This window comes from Colletotrichum graminicola (genome assembly GCF_000149035.1).
Source record: "Colletotrichum graminicola M1.001 genomic scaffold supercont1.13, whole genome shotgun sequence".
Lineage (NCBI taxonomy): Eukaryota > Fungi > Ascomycota > Sordariomycetes > Glomerellales > Glomerellaceae > Colletotrichum > Colletotrichum graminicola.
The window spans coordinates 523,370-542,591 of record NW_007361017.1 but is presented as its reverse complement, the minus strand read 5'-3'; the positions used below and the strand labels follow the sequence as shown (position 1 = coordinate 542,591).

The 19,222-nt window shown below is 54.3% G+C and overlaps 1 protein-coding gene across 1 annotated transcript; it reads left to right on the top strand.

Annotated features, from left to right (window-relative positions):
- Nucleotides 1-12,221: 12,221 nt before the first annotated feature.
- GLRG_04223 (uncharacterized protein) lies at nt 12,222-14,299 on the top strand (the record flags this gene model as incomplete). The annotated part of the gene is made up of 3 exons (XM_008094908.1): nt 12,222-12,474; nt 12,531-13,405; nt 13,469-14,299. The coding sequence occupies 3 exons, from the start codon at nt 12,222-12,224 to the stop codon at nt 14,297-14,299; spliced, it is 1,959 nt and encodes a 652-aa protein (XP_008093099.1).
- Between the last annotated feature and the right edge of the window lie 4,923 nt (nt 14,300-19,222).

Here is a 19,222-nt window from a genome sequence, read left to right as displayed (position 1 = left end):
TCGCGGTCACACCGGCGGCGCGGCACCGCGTGAGTAATGGAGCTGACCCTTCCAACGTACCCGAAGGTGTGGCTAGCCCCATGGTGGAATCTTCCTAGGCACAAAAGGGTCGGACACGCAGAGACGTGTGACAGGGCCCGCATATGTCTACAGGCAGGCAAGAAGGCGAGACTCGCACAAGGTTGCAATATACGGCCTCGCAAAGAGAAGTGCATCTCGCGGGCGTAGGCCAGATTTCGGCCAGACCAAATTACGGTATCCGTATAGCCGCCTGGATGGAACGATGCAATTCTCCTCAGCTTCAATGTCGCTTCTCGCGACTCACCGGCGGTGAACCCATCCCCATACCGGGCCATGTTCTCAGAAGGAAAGATTCTGCCGAAATTGAGACTTGAGACGACAGAAATATTGATTGTCTGGATCAGATGACGGCATCCCGCGACGGGTCCGTATTACGACCTCATCAATACATCACCGATATTGCAACGAGCCAATAATGCAAGCCCCCCCATCTCTCTCTTTCTCTTGGAGGGAGGCTTGTCTGGGCCTCCTTTACCCCACATTCTAACGGGGCCGCTGCTGTCAGAACGTAGGCGTGTCGCAGGAATCCACACTTTTCTGTTCTGGAAGCTCTCGCGCCCAACCGGAGGGCAGGCATTATGCAGCCTGATTGCCAGAGGCCCCGCCCGTTTTCCAGTGGAAGAGAGGTGGGAGGGGCAAGTTGGAGATTGGAAAAGGGGCTGCTGCAACACCTGTGCCCCTCTATAGCGCATATGCCATGTCCCTTGAGATAAGATCTGAGCTATTGTGCTAGGGATTGCCGTTCAGCTGGTGACGCATTTGCCGATACCTATATGTTTTTACGACGTTCGTGCTGCCAGCACGGCCCGGTCTCCGAGGGCTATGCAAAGACCGACCCGAGCTCTGCTCTCGCATCCATTATGAAACAGCCCGAAGGTGTGGCCATCCGCGTTTCGCGCGCCTACTATGGTATCAGGCCAAAGTTTAACCCCCTCGTCAGGTAAATGTGGCCGTGCTTTTTTTGATTATTTCAGCGACGGTACTTTGAGGTTCTTGTGCACATCTATCATAATTCTGGCCAGTGAGAGTCTCTCATACGTGGGTCACAACTCCACACTACCTGTTATGGAGTTTAAACTTACCCATCATACCATAGTAGGCGTCGGGGCTTCTCCTTCTATACGAACTGGGTGGGGGAGAACCTCAATGGTGGGCTAATGGGGCAATTCAGAGTTTTTTTTTATATTGAATGTAACGAGGTTTCAAACATGCAGGGGAGACGAATGACAAGTAAAACCCCCCAGCAGCGGACTGCCTCTCCAAGCCTAGCTTAATTCACGCAACACGCTGCAGCGTAACAAGTCTGTACGTAGGTACCGTCCGCACTCGTCAGTGTCGTAAACCACTAGCGATCAGGCTAATAGTAAAGGGTATAGCGGCCGCTGAGAAGCAGCTAGCGTTACGGCAGAAACAGAGATCAGAAGTAGGGACTAGTCACGTGCTGCATACGCTAGCAGGAGGTTTAGGTGCAAGGCTGGCTGGCTGGCTGGCTGGCTGGGTATAGGTGGGTTGACCGCCTGCTATCTGCAGCTTAGTGCGGAGCTTATACACTAGCTTCTACTGGTAATTCCCTAGCTATATTCAGCTAGCCCACCCACTAGTGGTTTACGAAACTGACGAGTGCGGACGGTGGTAAGTGAGAGAAGCCCTGGGCCCTGGCGGCGGAGTGCGCTAGATAGCAATCGTACAGCGGCGCCTCCATTCTCCCAAGCCGGAGGAACGCTAACAATTCAAGCTTAGCAGGGAGTGTGGCGGATCTGGGCCGGGTGCACCGCGTGGCTTCGCGTGGGTTGGCTCTTGCGCCGGTGGTACTGCACCGGGGCGCGGCAACTGATCGTGCTAGTACAGCCCAGCGAGATGGGGGAGGGGATAGAGGTATCTTTGGTGGCGGTAGAATAACTAGACCGATGCCTATCGAGACAAAGACCGGAATGAAGAAAGTGAGCAGAGAGAGAGAGAGAGAGAGAGAGCCTAGTCTGGCTCTGGCGGTACAGAGCAACGTCATTGCCACGAGCGGAAGCGAAGAGGGTTGTGACGCTCATCGGTAAAGATGGCTGCCTATAGAGGCGGCCCAGGTTCGTACATTGCGTGCGTGCTTCTTGGCCGTGCGCGTTGTGTACCGTCCCGCTGGACGACTAGCCAGCCGGCTGGGAGCCACATCGTGACACTGACGTGCTAGCTACGGTTGAAGGACTTCTTGAGATAACGAATCCAGTCTGTCGGTATGAGTAAAGAGGGAGCTCCCTCGGCTCCCCGTCCGTACACTACCTACCACCTCGTAGGTGGTGTAACCTTGGTCGTAAACTATACACATTCTCTTCTCCCTCTCCACCGCCCTCCGACACTTTTGCGACTGCGATAGATGAATAGATGGCTCGATCGAGTAAGACCAAAGCTTGCGGTGACTGGCTGGTCCTTGTCCTTGAGCTGACTGATGTCTTTCCATCGGATCGTCCGTCGTAGGTGGTGTAGGTTAAATTAGCCAGGCTAGTGAAGCAGAAGAGAGAGAGAGAAAAAAAGGCCTGGCACTAAGCAGCCATGTGGCATTCGGCATTCGCCTTCATGCACGCAGTAATCGTCGGAGAAAAAGAAAACGAAGAAGAGAAAGAGAGGTGATTGGACATACTGTGAAAGGTTATGCTTGAGGGAGGAGTTTCGCTGTTGATCTCTTGCCAGTTACGCCTCAGCGCGCGCAGGCTTGTCCATCAGTCACAGACCACTCATACCCATGCTGTTCCCCCCCCTCCCCCTCTCAGAGTCTTGCGCGCGGCGCGTCTGACAGCACCTGACAGCATTGATCCCGAGACCAGGGAATCCCTCTTTCCCACAGCCTTGTCCCGAACACGTGGGCTGGGAGACAAGGGTCTTGTGAGCCTGACTGTTGCTCCAAATTTGCGCTTAAATGGATGGCCCTAGTTGCCTCCCTCGTCCTTGCTACAACAACTCGACGGCCCATCGAGGCACATCACGTATACCATGGCAATGAGCTGCCGTAACTCTGTCCGACCTCTGCAACCATGCCGATGTCCAACGGTCTGGACCGTGGCGGTCTGGCCTTTGGGCGGTGGCTGCAAAAGCAATATCGAAGCGCGCCGTGTGCCCATCACGCAGTATGCATGCAGTACACGTGTATATACGACGTATATGCCCTTGGCTACGCGCGAGGCGTCACATTGCCCTGCGCTCGCTGCCTGCCACGATTGTCCGCCCTGTGCTCTCTCTCTCTCTCTCTCTCTCTCTCTCTCTGTGCTGCTTTTGATGAAAGGAGAATGGTATGTGTGGATTCCTGGTGGCCGTTGGCGAATCGAAGGCGACCGGTGAAAATGTCACGCCCGGCTGGTCGGATAAAACGGTGTTTCAACCCCGCACTTGAAGGGCAACGGGTGTGTATACGCGACCCGACCTTGCCCTCCTTTTGGATGAAGGAAGGCGGACAGGACCGCACGGCAGGGGGAGCCAGAGGGTTGGCATGCCCCCGTTTGACAGGATGGTTCATGCAAAGGAGCTTTCTCGTCCAATGTCCGGCGCTAGCTAGACCTCGAGGAGCTCGCACAACCCGGGCTACTCCCCAGTAAAAAAAAGAAGAAGAAACAGAAAAAGGGCAAAAAAAAACCCCCCATCCCCGAGTGCCAGTTGGGCTTTCTCGTCTCTCTGGAGCTTCGTATGCTCGTCAACCAAGATGCCACATCGTCAACCCCATAGTTGCGATTTCAACCAACTGGTGGCCCGGTGGGTACGCAGCTCATTAGACCCCAATGGAAGCCATACCCGAGTCCGGAGGAGAACTCGGGGGAGGTCCAGCGGGATACCGCCATGTTGTCATATCTCGTGGGTTGTCGGACAACGGGTTTCGACCGAACTGTGCTACTAGCGCTAAACAGGGGTTTGCGACGAACTCGAGTCTGGTGCCTGTCATTATATGCACATATTATAGGCCAAAACAGCAGGGATATTGGAACAATCGTAGTTTGTCTCAAATTCAGATCCCTACTCAGTTCAATTGAAAGGGACCTACCTATGCCTGCTGCCGTATTCGTTCAGTAATCAATAAGTTGGACTGACACACGCTGGGTCTGAGTCGGGTTCCTTGGGGAGCGACGGCTGGTCACGACTTGGAACATCATCGCCACAGCTCTCAACGCTCTTGCGACTCCTTGGCCCCTCTCTCAACGCCCCAGACTGCTACTCTCCGGTTTAACAGAAGCTCTTTGGAAGCTTATGTCTGGCATATGAGGTTTCTCTATAGCGGACCTAGGGACCGGCACAGAGGTCTCCCGAAGGGTGAGGGAGCGTTTGTCTGGTGATTCCGTTCCCACGGGGTTCACTTTGCTACGGTACCACATGCCGTGCGTGGAAGGGAATCCCGCCGGGCATGGGGAAAAAGTGCGACTGCCGTGTTCACTGCACCCGCATGGTGTTAGGAACACCACAGTCCAAGAGAGACAGACGTAGGTCGCACTAGCCGATGCCCAGCCGTGTGCGCCTGGGTGTGTTGCAAGTACACCTATGAGCGCAATAGATAAGGAAACATACATTACGGCATTCTTGTCGGGCAATTGGCTTCTCTGGTAACGAGAGCACGGCCTATCCCGGACGGGACACTGTAAAATTCCTAGGAATCGACCATTAACCCTTTCACTTGTGCTAGCCATGGCCAGGGACCCCAAAGAATCAGAGCTTCAGCCGCCTGTCAGTCAACCGCAGGTTTCCTCAGTAGGCGTCACACCTGCAGCACACTTTCTACATCATAGCACGCGTGGATGATGTGGAGTTGTTGTTCAACCAAAGGACAAGGGACCAGCGGTTGGTATCGTCAGAAATAAATATAGAGAATTAATAGCGCACCTAGGTGATTGGCGGTGATGTTCTTTGACGATCGTTTTATTAATCTTGGAGCCGTTTTGGACCGGTGCGATACGATTACTTACTCCCTGGCCTTGAGTAACAGCACAGCTAACCAAAGGCTTCTTTTGATACACCGCCGAGGCCCGGGCCGCGGGTGTCTCTTGCCAAGCGTTGGACGCAACTTAAAATTTCCCAGCAGTCCGCCTTGAGGGTGATGTGCGGAAACCAAACTCCATATGCAGTGCAACACCTGCATCATGGTGTTGCGTCCCATGGCTGCTCTTTTTCCGGTTTCTGCTGCTTGGCACCATGACTTTTGCCTGCAGCCGTAGGCAAGGACTGCAAGGCCCGCCGTCCAGTTACCATATCGCCTGCCGTTTGCGACTCGTCTGCACATAAGCGATGTGAAGAATACGACGTTGTTGCAGAGATGGTTGTAACAGCGGGGCTTGATGGGTTGCCACAGTCCGTGTGAATGTGATAGCAACACGACATCGCTTGTGAATTGGGTCGTAGCCGGCCGATCACCACGCGGACTACTAGTCCGAGCACACTCATCGTCTGGCCTGGGGAAGTTCCATTGTCTGGTTGTGTCCGTACATGGCCTTTGTCATTTCGGTTGTGACCAATGATGTTCATAATGAGTATTGCCTGAGCCGAATGTCTCCCAAGCAAACAAATGTGTGCCGATCTGGCCCATCACGTGTAATACAATCGAGCGGTATGAAATATCATTGCCAAGCTACGACCCCCCGGCCATCGCAGCAGAACCCACATAATGTTGGATATTGTTCTGCCACCTTCGAAAGGTAGCCGAGTCTCCTGAGTAGGTAATTGCCAACTGGAGCTCGGAGCTCCCCTCCAGCCAGTGCCGAAGCATTGTTCCGACAGGGGAGCTTCGTCGGGGCACTAGGACCAGGTGTCTTTGTTACTGTATGGGAAAGGGGAGGAGGGACGGGGAGCGGAGAGGCAACCTATTCCAGACGTTCACGTTGCGACCCGCCAGGGTATCGGAGGGTCGTGGAAAGGAGGTTGACGAGTCAATCCAGAGGTCTCCGTTTTGGCCCCGTGAAATGGAATATCGGTCTGAGCCTGCGGCATGCGAAATGCAGCAGCAAATTGCATTGCGAGAGGCCGCGAACCCAATGGCGTTTTCCTCTTATCCTCGATTAATGCGGCACGGTAGCGAGGTTGGGACGACGGGCAGTGTGGATTCGAGCCAGATATATCCATTACTGTCAAACGACAATTTCCGATCCAATGGAATATTGAACATGTTGCGCCATGGCTTTCGGCCGGCAAAACAGGGCTGTCGCAACGCTATTGTCTGTTGGTCCCGGAGCGGGAGCGGAGCGTGTCGTAAGTGTAAACTTTTCAGAAGCTACGGGGGAGATTAGGATGGCGACGTACTGCAAGATCTGGTTGACTAAAAACAACTGAGACAGTTCATTTCATCCGTGCCTGCACTTAGATCACACAGACAAACAGCACGTGGCCACGAGGATGGACTGCGTCTGCACTGTCTCGAGTTAAGCCTGACTTCACTTGACTCTCAAGACCTTTGGGCACTCACTCCATCACACTCCCAGTGCAACAGGACGTGGTGGAGGGGCCACTGAGCGGAGACAGAAGCGTGGGAGCGGTGATATCGATGATCTTTAGGACAAGGTTGTTGGTCCTAGAGCCGGACCGGGGGGCCTTGCCTCGGGTGCGAAGCCCGGCCAACGTTTGCTTCCAGGCTTCCCTGGCGATATAGCGTACTATGTAAACAAGCGACCCAAGGTTTCCACAGTGGGTGGGCGGGAGGCCGTAATCGATGGCGACAGTCCTGCTTGGGCGGGGTGATGGAGTGAGAATGCCCATGCCGTCCAAGGACCGATAGCGAGATTCGCACAATATTTTCTTCGATGGAGGCGATGATCGATGAGAGAACCGAAGCGACACGCTCCTGACTCTGAGCCGCGGACGGGTTCTGTCCGGAATGCGCTTTGTCCCTGCCGGGTGGATCAAGCTGTCTGCAGGCAGCTTATTTAGAGTGGGATGATTGTAGAATGGGTTAGGTCTTACTCCTCGTCCTTTCACCATGAAGAAGAGGAGATGCCTAGGTGCGCTTTGACCTTTCTGACCGGGTCAATCGACATATCGAGTATGGCGCAACCCTTCGCCTCTCTGCTGCCGTGCGCCCGATGAGGATGAGGTAGGAAGTTAGAGCGGATAACGGTTATTAGGATTGGCGGTGGTTGACAGGCCGGGAGGATCCCAGGCACATCCGCGCCGCTGTTTCCTCTGAACGGGGACAAGAAAAGGTTTGCTAGGTCCATAGCACCACTGGGCCGAGAAAGCTTGGCAGCTGGACTTCGGCAAACGTTCCGAGCGGGAGTTGCAAAAAGAGTAAGGTGAAACCGTCTTCCCAGACATGGCGAAGATAGCTCGTAGGACTCCCACTCGGGTAACAAAAAAAGGCGGCCGGTTGCACCTACCACTACCATATGGCAAGCGGCCATCGTTTTTGTCACCCAAGTACCTCCCGTCTCATCAAAGGACCGACGATAGGATGAACGGACATTACCACCCGCGCCTTGTACGTGCATAGCCGCTTAAAACAGATGGACAGCTTGGTCGCTGTGGACGAACGTTGGTGGCGCTTTGTTGGCTAGTAGGGAAGTGACAGAAGTTTAAATGGCCCAGAACCATCGCCAATGGACGGAATCTAGAATGATTTGAGACCGACCGTCGCAGTGCACTGCCAAACGGCCAGCTGTGATGAGGAGTCAAAGTCATTGACTGGCGCTGAGATGGCCATGGAACGGATTGTCAGAGGCCCACGTCATGTCAAAGCTCAAGACCCCAAGGTCAACCTCTTGTTAGTGCTATCGGGACCGAGGGCTTAGACTTTGCTCGCGTTTCCCGAGTCTCCGAACGGACAGGTTTCACTAGTGAAGCCACGGACGCCGTCCCGTTGGTTGAAGCCAACATCGACGGCAAGTCGTTGAACCCTGAAAAACTCGGGCTGCCACCGGCGGCGTTGTAGTGGGAGGCAGCTAGTTGCCTTCGAACCGCCGTTTCTTTGCGTTGTGAGTGGCTGTTGTCCTGATATATGTTGCAGCTGTTTCGTCATCCAATGTTTGCCCCTCCTTTTCCTGGGGGTTATCCTTCATGCAACTCCATGCAACTTCATGCAGAGGGTTGGCGTGGCAAACGTGGACCATATCTGATATCCGGCCAATACCGCAAATTCTCCGGTTCGTACGGCCAGGCCTTTCCCTACTGGCGCGGAGCGTTAGTGTCGAGTGCCGGCGTCTTGGGTCATACAGGCCCTCTTCCCGAGAGCTGTGGAGGTTCATACTGCATCGTCGCCTTCTTTCCGTTGAATATCGCCAGGTAGGCCGTGAGGTTAGTTTAGATGAAGCTCCGAAGAGCAGAATTTGAGACGGTGGTGTCTCTCGGCTCGCGACTCGACCAGGAAAGACGACAACAAGCGGCGTCGTTTATCAAGGCTGTGGTCACATCGGGTGACCTTGGAGGAGCGTGCAGCCCAAAGAAGGGGTGATGCGGTGGCTGATGGATGTCGTAGTTGAGCGAGGCAGGGGGCCGTGGTTGAATAGGATAGGCCGTGTGCCGCGAAGGTTTGCGATAGGCCCATCAACATCTCACCATCCCACTGCCCCTGTAACACACATAAACACACGCGCGCGTGCAGTGTCCGAGTGTTGCGGGGGAAGGTAAGGAAGAAACAGGTTGTCGTTGTACACGGCTAGGGTGATGATTCGTCGCCTGAAGGTGAGACGGAGTGAAGCTGTACTCAGCGTTGCAGACCGAGACGGAAGGAACGTCGGGAGTTGGGTTCGTGTCGCTGCCCGTGTTGGATGTTAGGTAGCTGGGTAGGTAGTGCAAGCCTCAAACTGGATGTAGACAGATGTGCCGGTCAAGAAAGTGGGCTCTAGTATAAACAAATCGTGTCCAAGTGCTGTCTTGTTTGTGGCGATCGTCGGTTGAGCGCCCACATGGCGTATGCAGAGAGTCACAGTTGAGAGTCAGGCCGTTTCAACGCGCGCGCTGATATGTTCGGTAAGCGGATTGAAGTCGTTGCCGGAAAAAGCAAGCAAAGTCGGGCGGCCGTGAGCCGTTGGCTAGCGCGTTTCTTGATTCTCGTGTTGGTAGCGACGGTGTCATCGGATGGTCATAGCAATGACGGGACAAGGCAAGAAGACGATGAGAGATGACAAAAGACGCATGGGTGTGTTGGTTAGATGCATCATCGAGTTATAGTGTGTAGTGGTCAAAGACAAGAAAGAGGCCCGAGTGGTTTGTGGATTTACAACAAGGCGGAGGAGAGGAAACACCACCAGGCAAACAAATCCATTGGTATTTCCAAGACCGGCCATCCGAGGCTGGCAGTTGCGAGGGAGCGGATCCCGTGCTCACGATCCTGAGAACTAGCTAAAGTAGCACATGGAAGGAGACAACAGACCAAGACAAGCTAGCTCGTCGAGGAGAGACAGTTCTGCGGAGGTTGTCAAGGTATCTAGCAATGCCTTGAGCGGGCAACCTTTTTAACCACCAACACGTGGTTTGCATACTCTCTTGCAGGTACCTACCTATGTAGCGAGCGTACAAGACTTGGTGCAATGTATGTTACTATGTATATCGTTATGGAGAGAAGCGGAATGGATGGAACCCTCTCCCTGTTCTAGACTCAGCTGCAAACGCGCTGGTGTGCTCGTACAATTACATAGTATACCACACCACAATAGTACACTAGCAAAGAACCCTTCGCCTACCAAGTACCATCCAACGGTCCCAGAGAAAGGTCATCAGGATGGCGATATCGACCAGCATGGTGGCCATCGGTTACTCGGCGGCTGGGGGGGTCCCATGTTCATTCACTGGGTCGCAGTACGTACCGCGCACACTAGGTAAGGTACGGATACCCTACCCCCCATCTGTAACATACCTACTCCGTACACTGCAATTTTCCAGAGAGTACGGAGTATCTGTACATGTAGACTACTATACTGTGTACAGGTAGTTATTATGTCCATACCGCAGTATTTGTATGCACCTACGTTGGTGGTATTTAGTGTATATTAGACTTGTCCACGCAGCCCAGATTGTTTCTCCCTCTCTCTCTCTCTCTCTCTCTTTCTCTTTCTCTCTCCGATTTCCCCTGATAAACATGCTGAACCACCAACGACAAGGTATCCTCTGTATCCGTAGTGGGCCACAGGATGGGAAGAGGGGCGAGGGGAGTGACGGATACCTCACGCTAGCAGGCCAGAAGAAAGCCCCCCTGTGTCGGTACGTACCCCTGTTTTTTCTCGAGTGGAACACCAGCCGCGGCAGGTGGGGGGGCTCTGCTCCTGCTCTCTCTCTCTCTCTCTCTCTTACTGCAGCCACGATTGCCAGTGCTGCTGCCAATTCCCCTGCTTCCATGACACCCGAGGTCGAGGTGGCTTTGGTTCTGCTTCAATGCCCAAGCCCGTTTCAACTTGTCCCCCCCCCTTCCCCATGCGGGTGCAGGTTCAGATGCACAGCGACGCAGCTCACCTGAATACCTATTCGAATGCATGCATGCACCATGTTCGTACCTGCCTTGTTCGCGCAGCCAATGCCTCTGCATACTGTACCTACCTGCCTCTGCACACCTGCCTCTCTGCACCTCAGAAGTTGTGAAAGAAGGATGGTCAAACCAAACACGCATCACCCACTCACTCTACTCCTCCTACCCGATGTACTTTGTAGATACAAAACAAGGTATGTAAGTTTCCGGCCATGGCCTTAGATGACCTCTCTCTCTCTCTCTCTCTCTCTTTCTCTCGCTCTCTCTCTCTGCATCTTCCCCTACGGCTTTCTGGCGCTCCACCCCTGCCACACAATTAGCTACTGCCCTATTCCTAATTTTGCTCCTTTCTCCGGCAGTCGGGCACTACGTCCCTCGTGTGTTTCGCCCAGTTCTTCTTACAGGGAAGGGGTGTTCTGACCGGGTATCGAAATGCAATTTCGGTCCTGTCCCGTCTTGAAGATGCATCAAGAAGGCACGTTGGAAGCAGCCAGCCCACGAAGCTTGCGGCGTGCATCGCATCGCATCGCACCTCTGGTTCCCCTGTCTCTTTCCGCACTCGTTGTCTCCGTCCCGTAGAGCGCTGTGAAGTGCGTCTAGTCCTAGACTAGGTGCAGGCGCAGGCGCCGACGCGAGACAACTCCAAGCTTTCTACACACATCTGCCTCCATCTGTGCTGTAGCTGTAGCATCTAAATGGACACTCCCGTACTCAACACACACGTACTCGACATACTCGTACTGCCTACGTGTGTGTGTACGTGTGTGTGTGTGTGTGTGTGTGTATACATATCCGCAGTCCATCTGCGAGTGCTGTCTTCGCTCTCTTAACTTTGCTCCTTCCCTGACCCGAAACTGTACAATCTACAACCTTGTGCGCAATCAGCAGCTGCCCTGCCCCAATGCGAAGCTGCGATACAAAAATCATCGTATACCACTGGCTCTGGCTCCTCAATCCGGCTCCTCGCCACTTTTTCTGATTCCAATCCTCCTTCCCCCCCGTTCGCCCCGAATCGTGCCGTGTCCCCCCCCCTCCCCCAAGCAACTCTTGTACGTACTCCCCCTTCTCTCAGCTTGTTCACCTGAGCCCCCTTCCCATGCACACCATGCCCCCCATGCTCATCCAGGACCCATAGCCTCCCGGTCCAGAGTGACAGAGTGAGTGTCAAGGCTCCCTGTCAGAAAACAGACCGGCCTGCATATCGGAGCAGCCAAGGGGTGCCACCCCCCTGTCAAATGCAGGTTCGAGCTTTTTCCTCTTCTCCAGTCTTGCTCCTCTCTACTGCCCAAGACATATATAGCCTCACTGCTCGACTTCTGCACCCGAGTTGCCAATGTGTTACCATAGCGTGGGACCCATACCTACCCTGACCTTGGCTATAGCTGTACCAGATCTTCTCCCGGCCTGTACCAGCTGCCATCCATATATCCCTCCCTCACTCCGGAACCCTGCACCCGCGTCCTTCCTCTCCTTCAATGGCACACATCGCATCTTGTATGCTCAGTGTTAAAGGAGAGCCCACCGCTCCGCCGTATATAGCAAAGCCGCCCTCCCCACTGCCTCCTATGGAACCGGTATGGACATCACTCTTTTCCCTCCAACTACCCAACCTACACGTTATTTCTCTTGCCTTTGTCCTTCTGAAGCAACAACTGACCAAGTCTGTTTTCTCCCCCAACTATAGACGCAATTACCACCACTGCCTTCAACAGACTACAAGCCCTTTGTGTGGAGAATGCACCAACCAGAGGGCCGCAGGTACCAGCTCTTTCCCAAGGATCGCCCGCAACGCCCAGCTGCAAAGGTCCTCGACCCTGAGCAGGCCTTCGCTCTCGCCATGGGACAGAACGAAAAGACGGAGAAGCCATGCAACACCAGCGGCTCGCTCCGCTTGCGCATCAAGGAGCACAACCTTATTAGACGGCGCAAAGTGAGCATTCCCGAGCTGGGCCCAATGACAACTGTCCAGGAAGTTCCCATGGATTCACGTAAGTCCACCGTCCGGTATTCTTCGCCTCCAAAGGTCATGACTGACACGCCCCAGCCACTATCCCGGGACGGCCTCCTCTACATGAGAGATCTGCCAGCGCACCCGGTCACCACCTTAAGCAGCACAAGTCCAACAGCTCGTTCAAGTCCATTGCTGCCGCCGACGCCAACATGCCTGCCTACATGACTCCCGCCTGCTCTCCGGAACGACACGAACGGTCTACCTCGGAGTCTCAGACACCCCGTCCGCTGGCCTCGCCGAAGCAACTGGCCCCTCTCGTCATCCCTACTCACATTGGTAATGTGCCTAGTCTTACAAAGCAAATGTCAAACAGCCGCATGAGATCTGGTAGCTCGGGCTACGACACCGCCCAGCTTTCTGCCCGAACCGACGACTCTCCCAGATCACAATCTCGAACCCCCTACACACCCTTGACAGCTTCTACCGCCCTGACGACACCTCTCTCCGCTTGTCACAGCATCCAGTCTGCCACCACCCCCGCATCAGCCCCCATCATGGAAGGAAGAGACTCCCCCATGCGACGGGAGAACAACAGCACACCGACCGCTACGGCGTCCGGCTCGTACAACAGCGATGCCTCTTCAGGGCCCGAGACAGGCCATGTGCTCCGACCCTTCCCTAACACCCACAAGAGAGGACAGTCCGAGTCTGGCAGTATCATGGATCGGGGACGCCCTAGGAAGCGGAGCGACGCGCGAAACAATAACAGCCCGCTCAAGCGAAGTTCCTCAACCCGGAACAAGAGCGCTGAACGCCGGGCCTTTGAGGAGCTCCCGACCGGATGGCGAGCTGACGAAGCAGCCAGCCACATGGAGCAGGACGAACTGGCGGCGCTGCAAACGCAGGCTTTTGGCCAGGCGTCCAGGTTCGAGGTGCTCAGGAAGGAGGACGTCGAAGCCCTTTCAAAGGTAAAGCCGCACAACCTTACCTCGCGCATCATGACGGAGGAACAGGACTAACAATAACCTCAGGAACTTCGTCAGCTCGACGAACGGACCGAGTACCTTCGTCGCACGTACAACTCACTGCGAGCTGGTCGACGCAACCTGCACTCGCGCATGTGCCAATACCTCCGCTCTCCCCGGACGGCGAGGTTCAGCACGGACTCCATGCTCAAGCAAGAAGAAGCTCTTGCTGAGCTTGACACGTCCATTGATGACTGGGTCAACAAGCTGGAACAGGCCGAGAACCGCCGGACACGGGTGCGCCAAAAGCTCCTGGAACACGTCGCTGCTGCAGCTATCCTTTCTACTCCGGCGGCTGCCGCTGCGAGCGAGTCCTTGCAGCTTGCCATGGGCCTGCGCTCGCCGAGTGTTGGCAACATTTCCACTCCTCCTCGGAGCCCCGCCAAGACTGCCTTTTCTTCGCAAACTGTCAACAGCCCCCCCTCGCCGCAAAGGGTAGTCGCCCAGATCCCCAGCACCATCATCGAGCAACCCCTGGTCGAGGAGACACCCAAGGCGCCTGTCAACACCAAGCACGAGACTACCCTCAGCCACCGTCGCACCGGCATGGAAAGCATCCGCATCTATGCCGACAGCGATGTTTACGCCCTTTTGGCCGATGTCGAGAACGAAATCACCAAAATGAGCGCAGAGGCAAACCTGGCCGAGAACACCGCTGCCCTCTCTGACGACGAGCGGAAGGATATTTACCGGGCGCGCAGCCACGAGGCTCTGAGCGGACTGTCCATAGATGTCAAGAGCACCGTCTCGTCTCCTGCCGCACCTTCACCCCCAGCCAAGGATAGCCCGACGGACGGCGGAACCTTCTTCCTCACCAATGCCGTGTTCCGCGGGTGATGAGTCAACCAAGACCGGCTTCAGCCTCTATCCCGATTCAAATTTTCAACGCATCATACCTGGCGTCATTTCATCTCGTTTCCCTGAAACTGTTACTCGTGTAACGCTTACGCTCCCTACGTCTACAACGACATCACGGCTGATCCATTGCGTTCCTTTCGGAGAAGCGCATTTCTTTCTTTCCTTTCCTGTCTTATTTGCATCAAGCTGATACCCGTCTGCGGCGCTCCTTTATCTTGCATGGTATCCGTCCCGAAAGCTGGATATCAAACCGATTCCCTTCATCTCGTCGTCATATTTCTCGTCTACATATTGTTTACTTTGCCAGGTGCTGGTGGCGCAATTTTGCTCAGGGGAGCCAGTTGAGGGCCAGTGTGGAACAAATGGCCGATCTTATTCTAATGTAAAAAATACCTGCTGTGTATCATCATTTCTTTGCCGGGCCTCGAGCGCCAAAGGCTACATTACATACAGTATTATTCAAACACAATACACTTTCTATCAGGGGGGAGGGGGGGGGACAATCAAAAACGGTCTATCCAAGTACATTCCACCTTCTCAAAAGCCCTGGTTGGGCGCGTTGATGGTTGAAAATCATATGATGAAAAAAGTATTTTGCTATGGCGAAACCCCCGGGACGGCCATTCAATGTGACTGGTCCTCACGCGCAGACATCAGATACCTTTTGCCACGGCCACGCTCAGACGTCCGGCGGTCCGGGTGGGGACTTTCTTCCGATCTTCCAGTTTAATCGTTGGACGTGCTGGCGATCTAAATTGCAAGGATTGCAGTATGGGACGGGGAGGCAGCATGGCCGCTTATTGTTGACTCGCGGTAGAGTTTGATGACTTTACGTGCCCCCCTAAGGCAGGGAAGTTGAGAGAGAACTCCCATCCTCCTCCCCCGCACCCCCGCTCCTACAGCATCCTCCCCAATAAGATGCTGTAAATCATTTCGCGATGGACGTGTGCAAACTACCTAGGTACACGTTTGTGTGGGGGTGGGGTGTGGGTGACTGGTTAGACTTTACCTTGCTCTCTCCATCGGCACGGGTGTGTGGATGACATCGATTGAGAGTGATCGACATCGATAGAGTTGGCCGTTGCGTGGCGTGTAGTATGGTTCCTAAGGTTCTGCTGCCAGCGCAGTCGACGAGGAGGAATGCGTGGCTCAACGTTTGTGTTTCTTGGGCTTCGTAGACAACGACGATGATGACGATGACGACGCCAGCGGCGACGGGGGAGAGCGAGCTGGCGTCGTTTCCATGACGGCCAGGCGAGGCCGCGAGAACAGGCGACTTTGGTAACGGCGAGGCCGATATGCTTGATCACCTCTGGTATCCATCCGTGTAGCGACAATTTTCTTGCCCCACCTCTCCCCCACCCTTTGCGCACACCAGTCCGCCAGGATGTCGGGTATTGATTCAAGGTTGTCCCCCGTAGGACGACCGCACGAGTACCCAATACTGGTCACACACTGTAGTAGGAACACAGTGAAAGTATTTGCCTGAGTAAAATTAGGCATACACTAGAAAAAGGACTCTAAGGGGGGTGACGTGCCCCCGCCCGCGAGACGGGAGGGTAGAGTTGTAGAACGCGTGCCGGTCTGCCTACCACGTCGTCCTGACGCAGTACGTGTGAGCGAGCGGTGCAACAACGCATCGATCAGTCGCCTCTCCTAGGCATGGCCGTGAAAGTTTCTTCTCTAGCTTTCTTTTAGTCTTTTTTTTCTTTCAGTTTTTGAGTTTGGCGGAAGGCGAAGACGAGCCAGTCTGGAGAACGGGAGCGGGATGGCATGTCCTCTATTTCAGAGTTACGGGCTGGCGCTACGGTCCAGCGGCGCCAAGGAAGCGGTCCGCTCGGATGGCGCTTCTTGGGTGATATCGGCCAGGTTTTCTTTGCTTCCAGCGCACACGTAGGTGCATTGTTGCGGTCCCTGTGGCGCCGCCCCAGCTAGACGGAGCACCACCTCCAATGTCAACGTGACCCGTGGTTGCGACAGTGACTGCCGATCCGAGCGGGCTCAGCTGTCGTCGTGCGCGAGACAATTCAGGACGGTTTGTCGGTGGACTTGGCCCGCTTCCCCACACGGATTTTGGTCGCTCCGTTTCGGCCATGGCTGGCTGCGGTTCTGGTGCGAAACGTCATTGCTGGCTCGCCGGTCTGGCGTGTGTCAAACTAGCTCAAACAATGATGTGCGTCGCCCGCTTCGCATGGCAAATGCCCGTTCCTTGCAGTAGCTCAACACCAACGACTGGTCCGGGATTTTTATTTACTTATTATTTTTTTGCGCCATCGACGGAGGAGGAGGGGAAGAAACGTAAGAATAGAAGGAAAAAGAAACCCCCGCAAAAAAACAAAAAAAAAATGACGCAGCACGAATCACGGGCGCTACAGTGTTTGGGCTCAAACGCACTTCCCCCCCTTGCTAGCTTTGCACTAAGCCAGCCTTGTTGTGTTCTACCCAGTGCGAAACAGGGAGCAGGCGACGATCACCGTTTTTTCTGTTTGGTTTGGAGAGGGGAAGCAATACACACCGCTCGCGACAGATGCAGAGAGAGCGAAGGAGAGACAAGGAACGAAACGCTAGCGTGCTGAAGTCCGGTTCCCCCCCCGCCCTTTTTTCTTTTCTTTTCTTACTCTCGCTTCGTTTCCTGCCAGCGCGGTAGGCTTGCTTCCCAGCCTTCGCGCAGCTCGAAGCCCTTCTGATTCAAGCAGCTGTTAGTCCGGGTTGGGGGAGTGTCGTGTGGTTCCGCTCCGGTGCGTCCGCGCAAGGTGAGAGGGGGTTTGCTTAAAGAAATCCGGGTCACTTCGGACGCCTCTTTTGTCATCCGTATTTCTACAGTGACAAAGTTTCCGGGCAAATTTTGACCAGCGTCTGATGACGGATGCCCGAGTCGAAGCTGCAGCAACTGTTCCATCCGGTTGCACCCATTGCACCATCATCGAGGGGCCTCGTTCTTCTGAGACGAGGGTAGCATGAAGGGGTGTTCTAAAATAGCTTGAAGAAGGGCTAGTGGGGAAGGAGTTGTCGTTTGTGTATTGCTCATACCGTATCCTCTCGCGAGATTGGGATGAAGCTAGAGAGTAGGCGAGCCAGAGTTAGTTAATGGATATCCTCAACACTAAGCCTAATATAGAAGGCGGTCAACCCACCCACCCATCCACCCACTTGCGCCAATCTATCACAATATTCACGATGCCCGACCGCCCGCCGCTAAGCGAAATCAACCTAAATATTACACCGCCGTCACGCAAAAAGATAAGGAAAAATCCTACGCTAATTATCAAGTGACGATATACACCTAAAAAACCTATCTAACGAGTTAAACGATTGTATACTCTTCAAAGGCAAATAGAGGTACTAATGTACCTTAACATCCAGATCCCTGCTTTCTGCCAGCACACTATGCCCATTACAGCGGCCGCGATACCCCTTGCCGTTAGCCTGTTTTCTAGCTTCATCCCAATCTCGCGAGAGGATACGGTACTAATAGATACCTAGTGTACGGAGTACACCGTCCATGTTGCAGGATAGTGGAGGATGACGATCGAGGGCCCCGTCTTCATAGGGACCCAGAGACAGTCCATCCGATGAGAGGCGTTAGAAATTCCGATAGGGCAGCTTGGGGTTCGGGAGAAAGAGAGAGCCTCTCACTATTCTGTCTCAGAACTAGGAATACCGCCAAGTCTGCAAGTGCAGGCATCGTAATGGGAGGGGTGCCTGGAGAGCGCCCTAGACGATAAGTTCATCCGCATCTTGAGGCCTAGGGGTTGACAGAGGGACCCGTCACAGATGCGTCAGTGGTCGCAGATAGAGGACGATACCCTCCCCACGAGAGGATTCCGTGACCTCCCCAACATGGAAGTAACTTCGCGAGCCGGTTTATCAGTTGATTGCTCCATGAGTCGTGTTGACCTGTGCAAACTGCCAAGATTGGGACGTTCTTCAAAAGAACAATGGTTACCTGAGCAGTTCACGTCCGGAACGCACACCATGCGCACCAAATGCACCTGCGGCTGCCGTGGCGTTTTGTGGTCTGGTGGATTCGGTGTTCTGACAAGGCATTTCCAGACACGGCAAAGCTGGCAGATACGAGATTGTGGCTCTGTTGAAGCCTCGGATCCAAGACTCGTTGGTTGCGACTCGTGTACCGTCTTGCATGTGCCGCAACGTTCAGTGTTATCGTCGCAAATCCATCACACTGGTACACATACACACACGCAAAATGTCCTCCAACATGTACATGTTTGGACTGTCGAGCGAAGGCCCTCGCAACAGGAGCGAAGTGGGTGGTGCGTAAAAGAGAGGTTGGGCTTCAAGCATTTTGATGTCAAACTTTCCTGAGAGATTCTGCAGTTGTGCCGGGCCAAGGCAGAAAGGCTGTGTGATGCTTGCATGTACGGTTCTGCAACTTGATCGCACCTACATTCGTGAGACGCTACTGCCCTTTGATAGAGATGTCGTCTCCGGATCCGTCCTCGAAGGTTGACTGGCATGTCGCCGTGGCGTCTTAACGGTGGTCATTTTCGGCGCTTGGTTGCCCGTCGTCTCGTGCACTGAAGCGGAATGGGTCAAACAGCGGGATCGGAGATCTACTCATCAACTCAACAAGGATGGGACTGGCAAAAGCTGCAAGAAAACAAAACAACAATAATAAAAATAAAATAAAAATGGGACGAACATCCTGTGGAGCGCCGTAAAGCGTACCTGGTGGATATGATAGCAGCTGAAGATTAGGAGGGGCGAGGCATGTTGGTCGTTCCGCTAGGAATGGGAATGCGACTGCCGCGGCGACAGGCCACTACGATTGGCGATGAGTTGTACGAAGAAGAGATTTAGATGTCGATTCTGCGTTCTCGAGTTTCTTGATTGTTTCAACCGCCGAGAACTGACCGCCATAACCTTAACGTCTTACGGGTG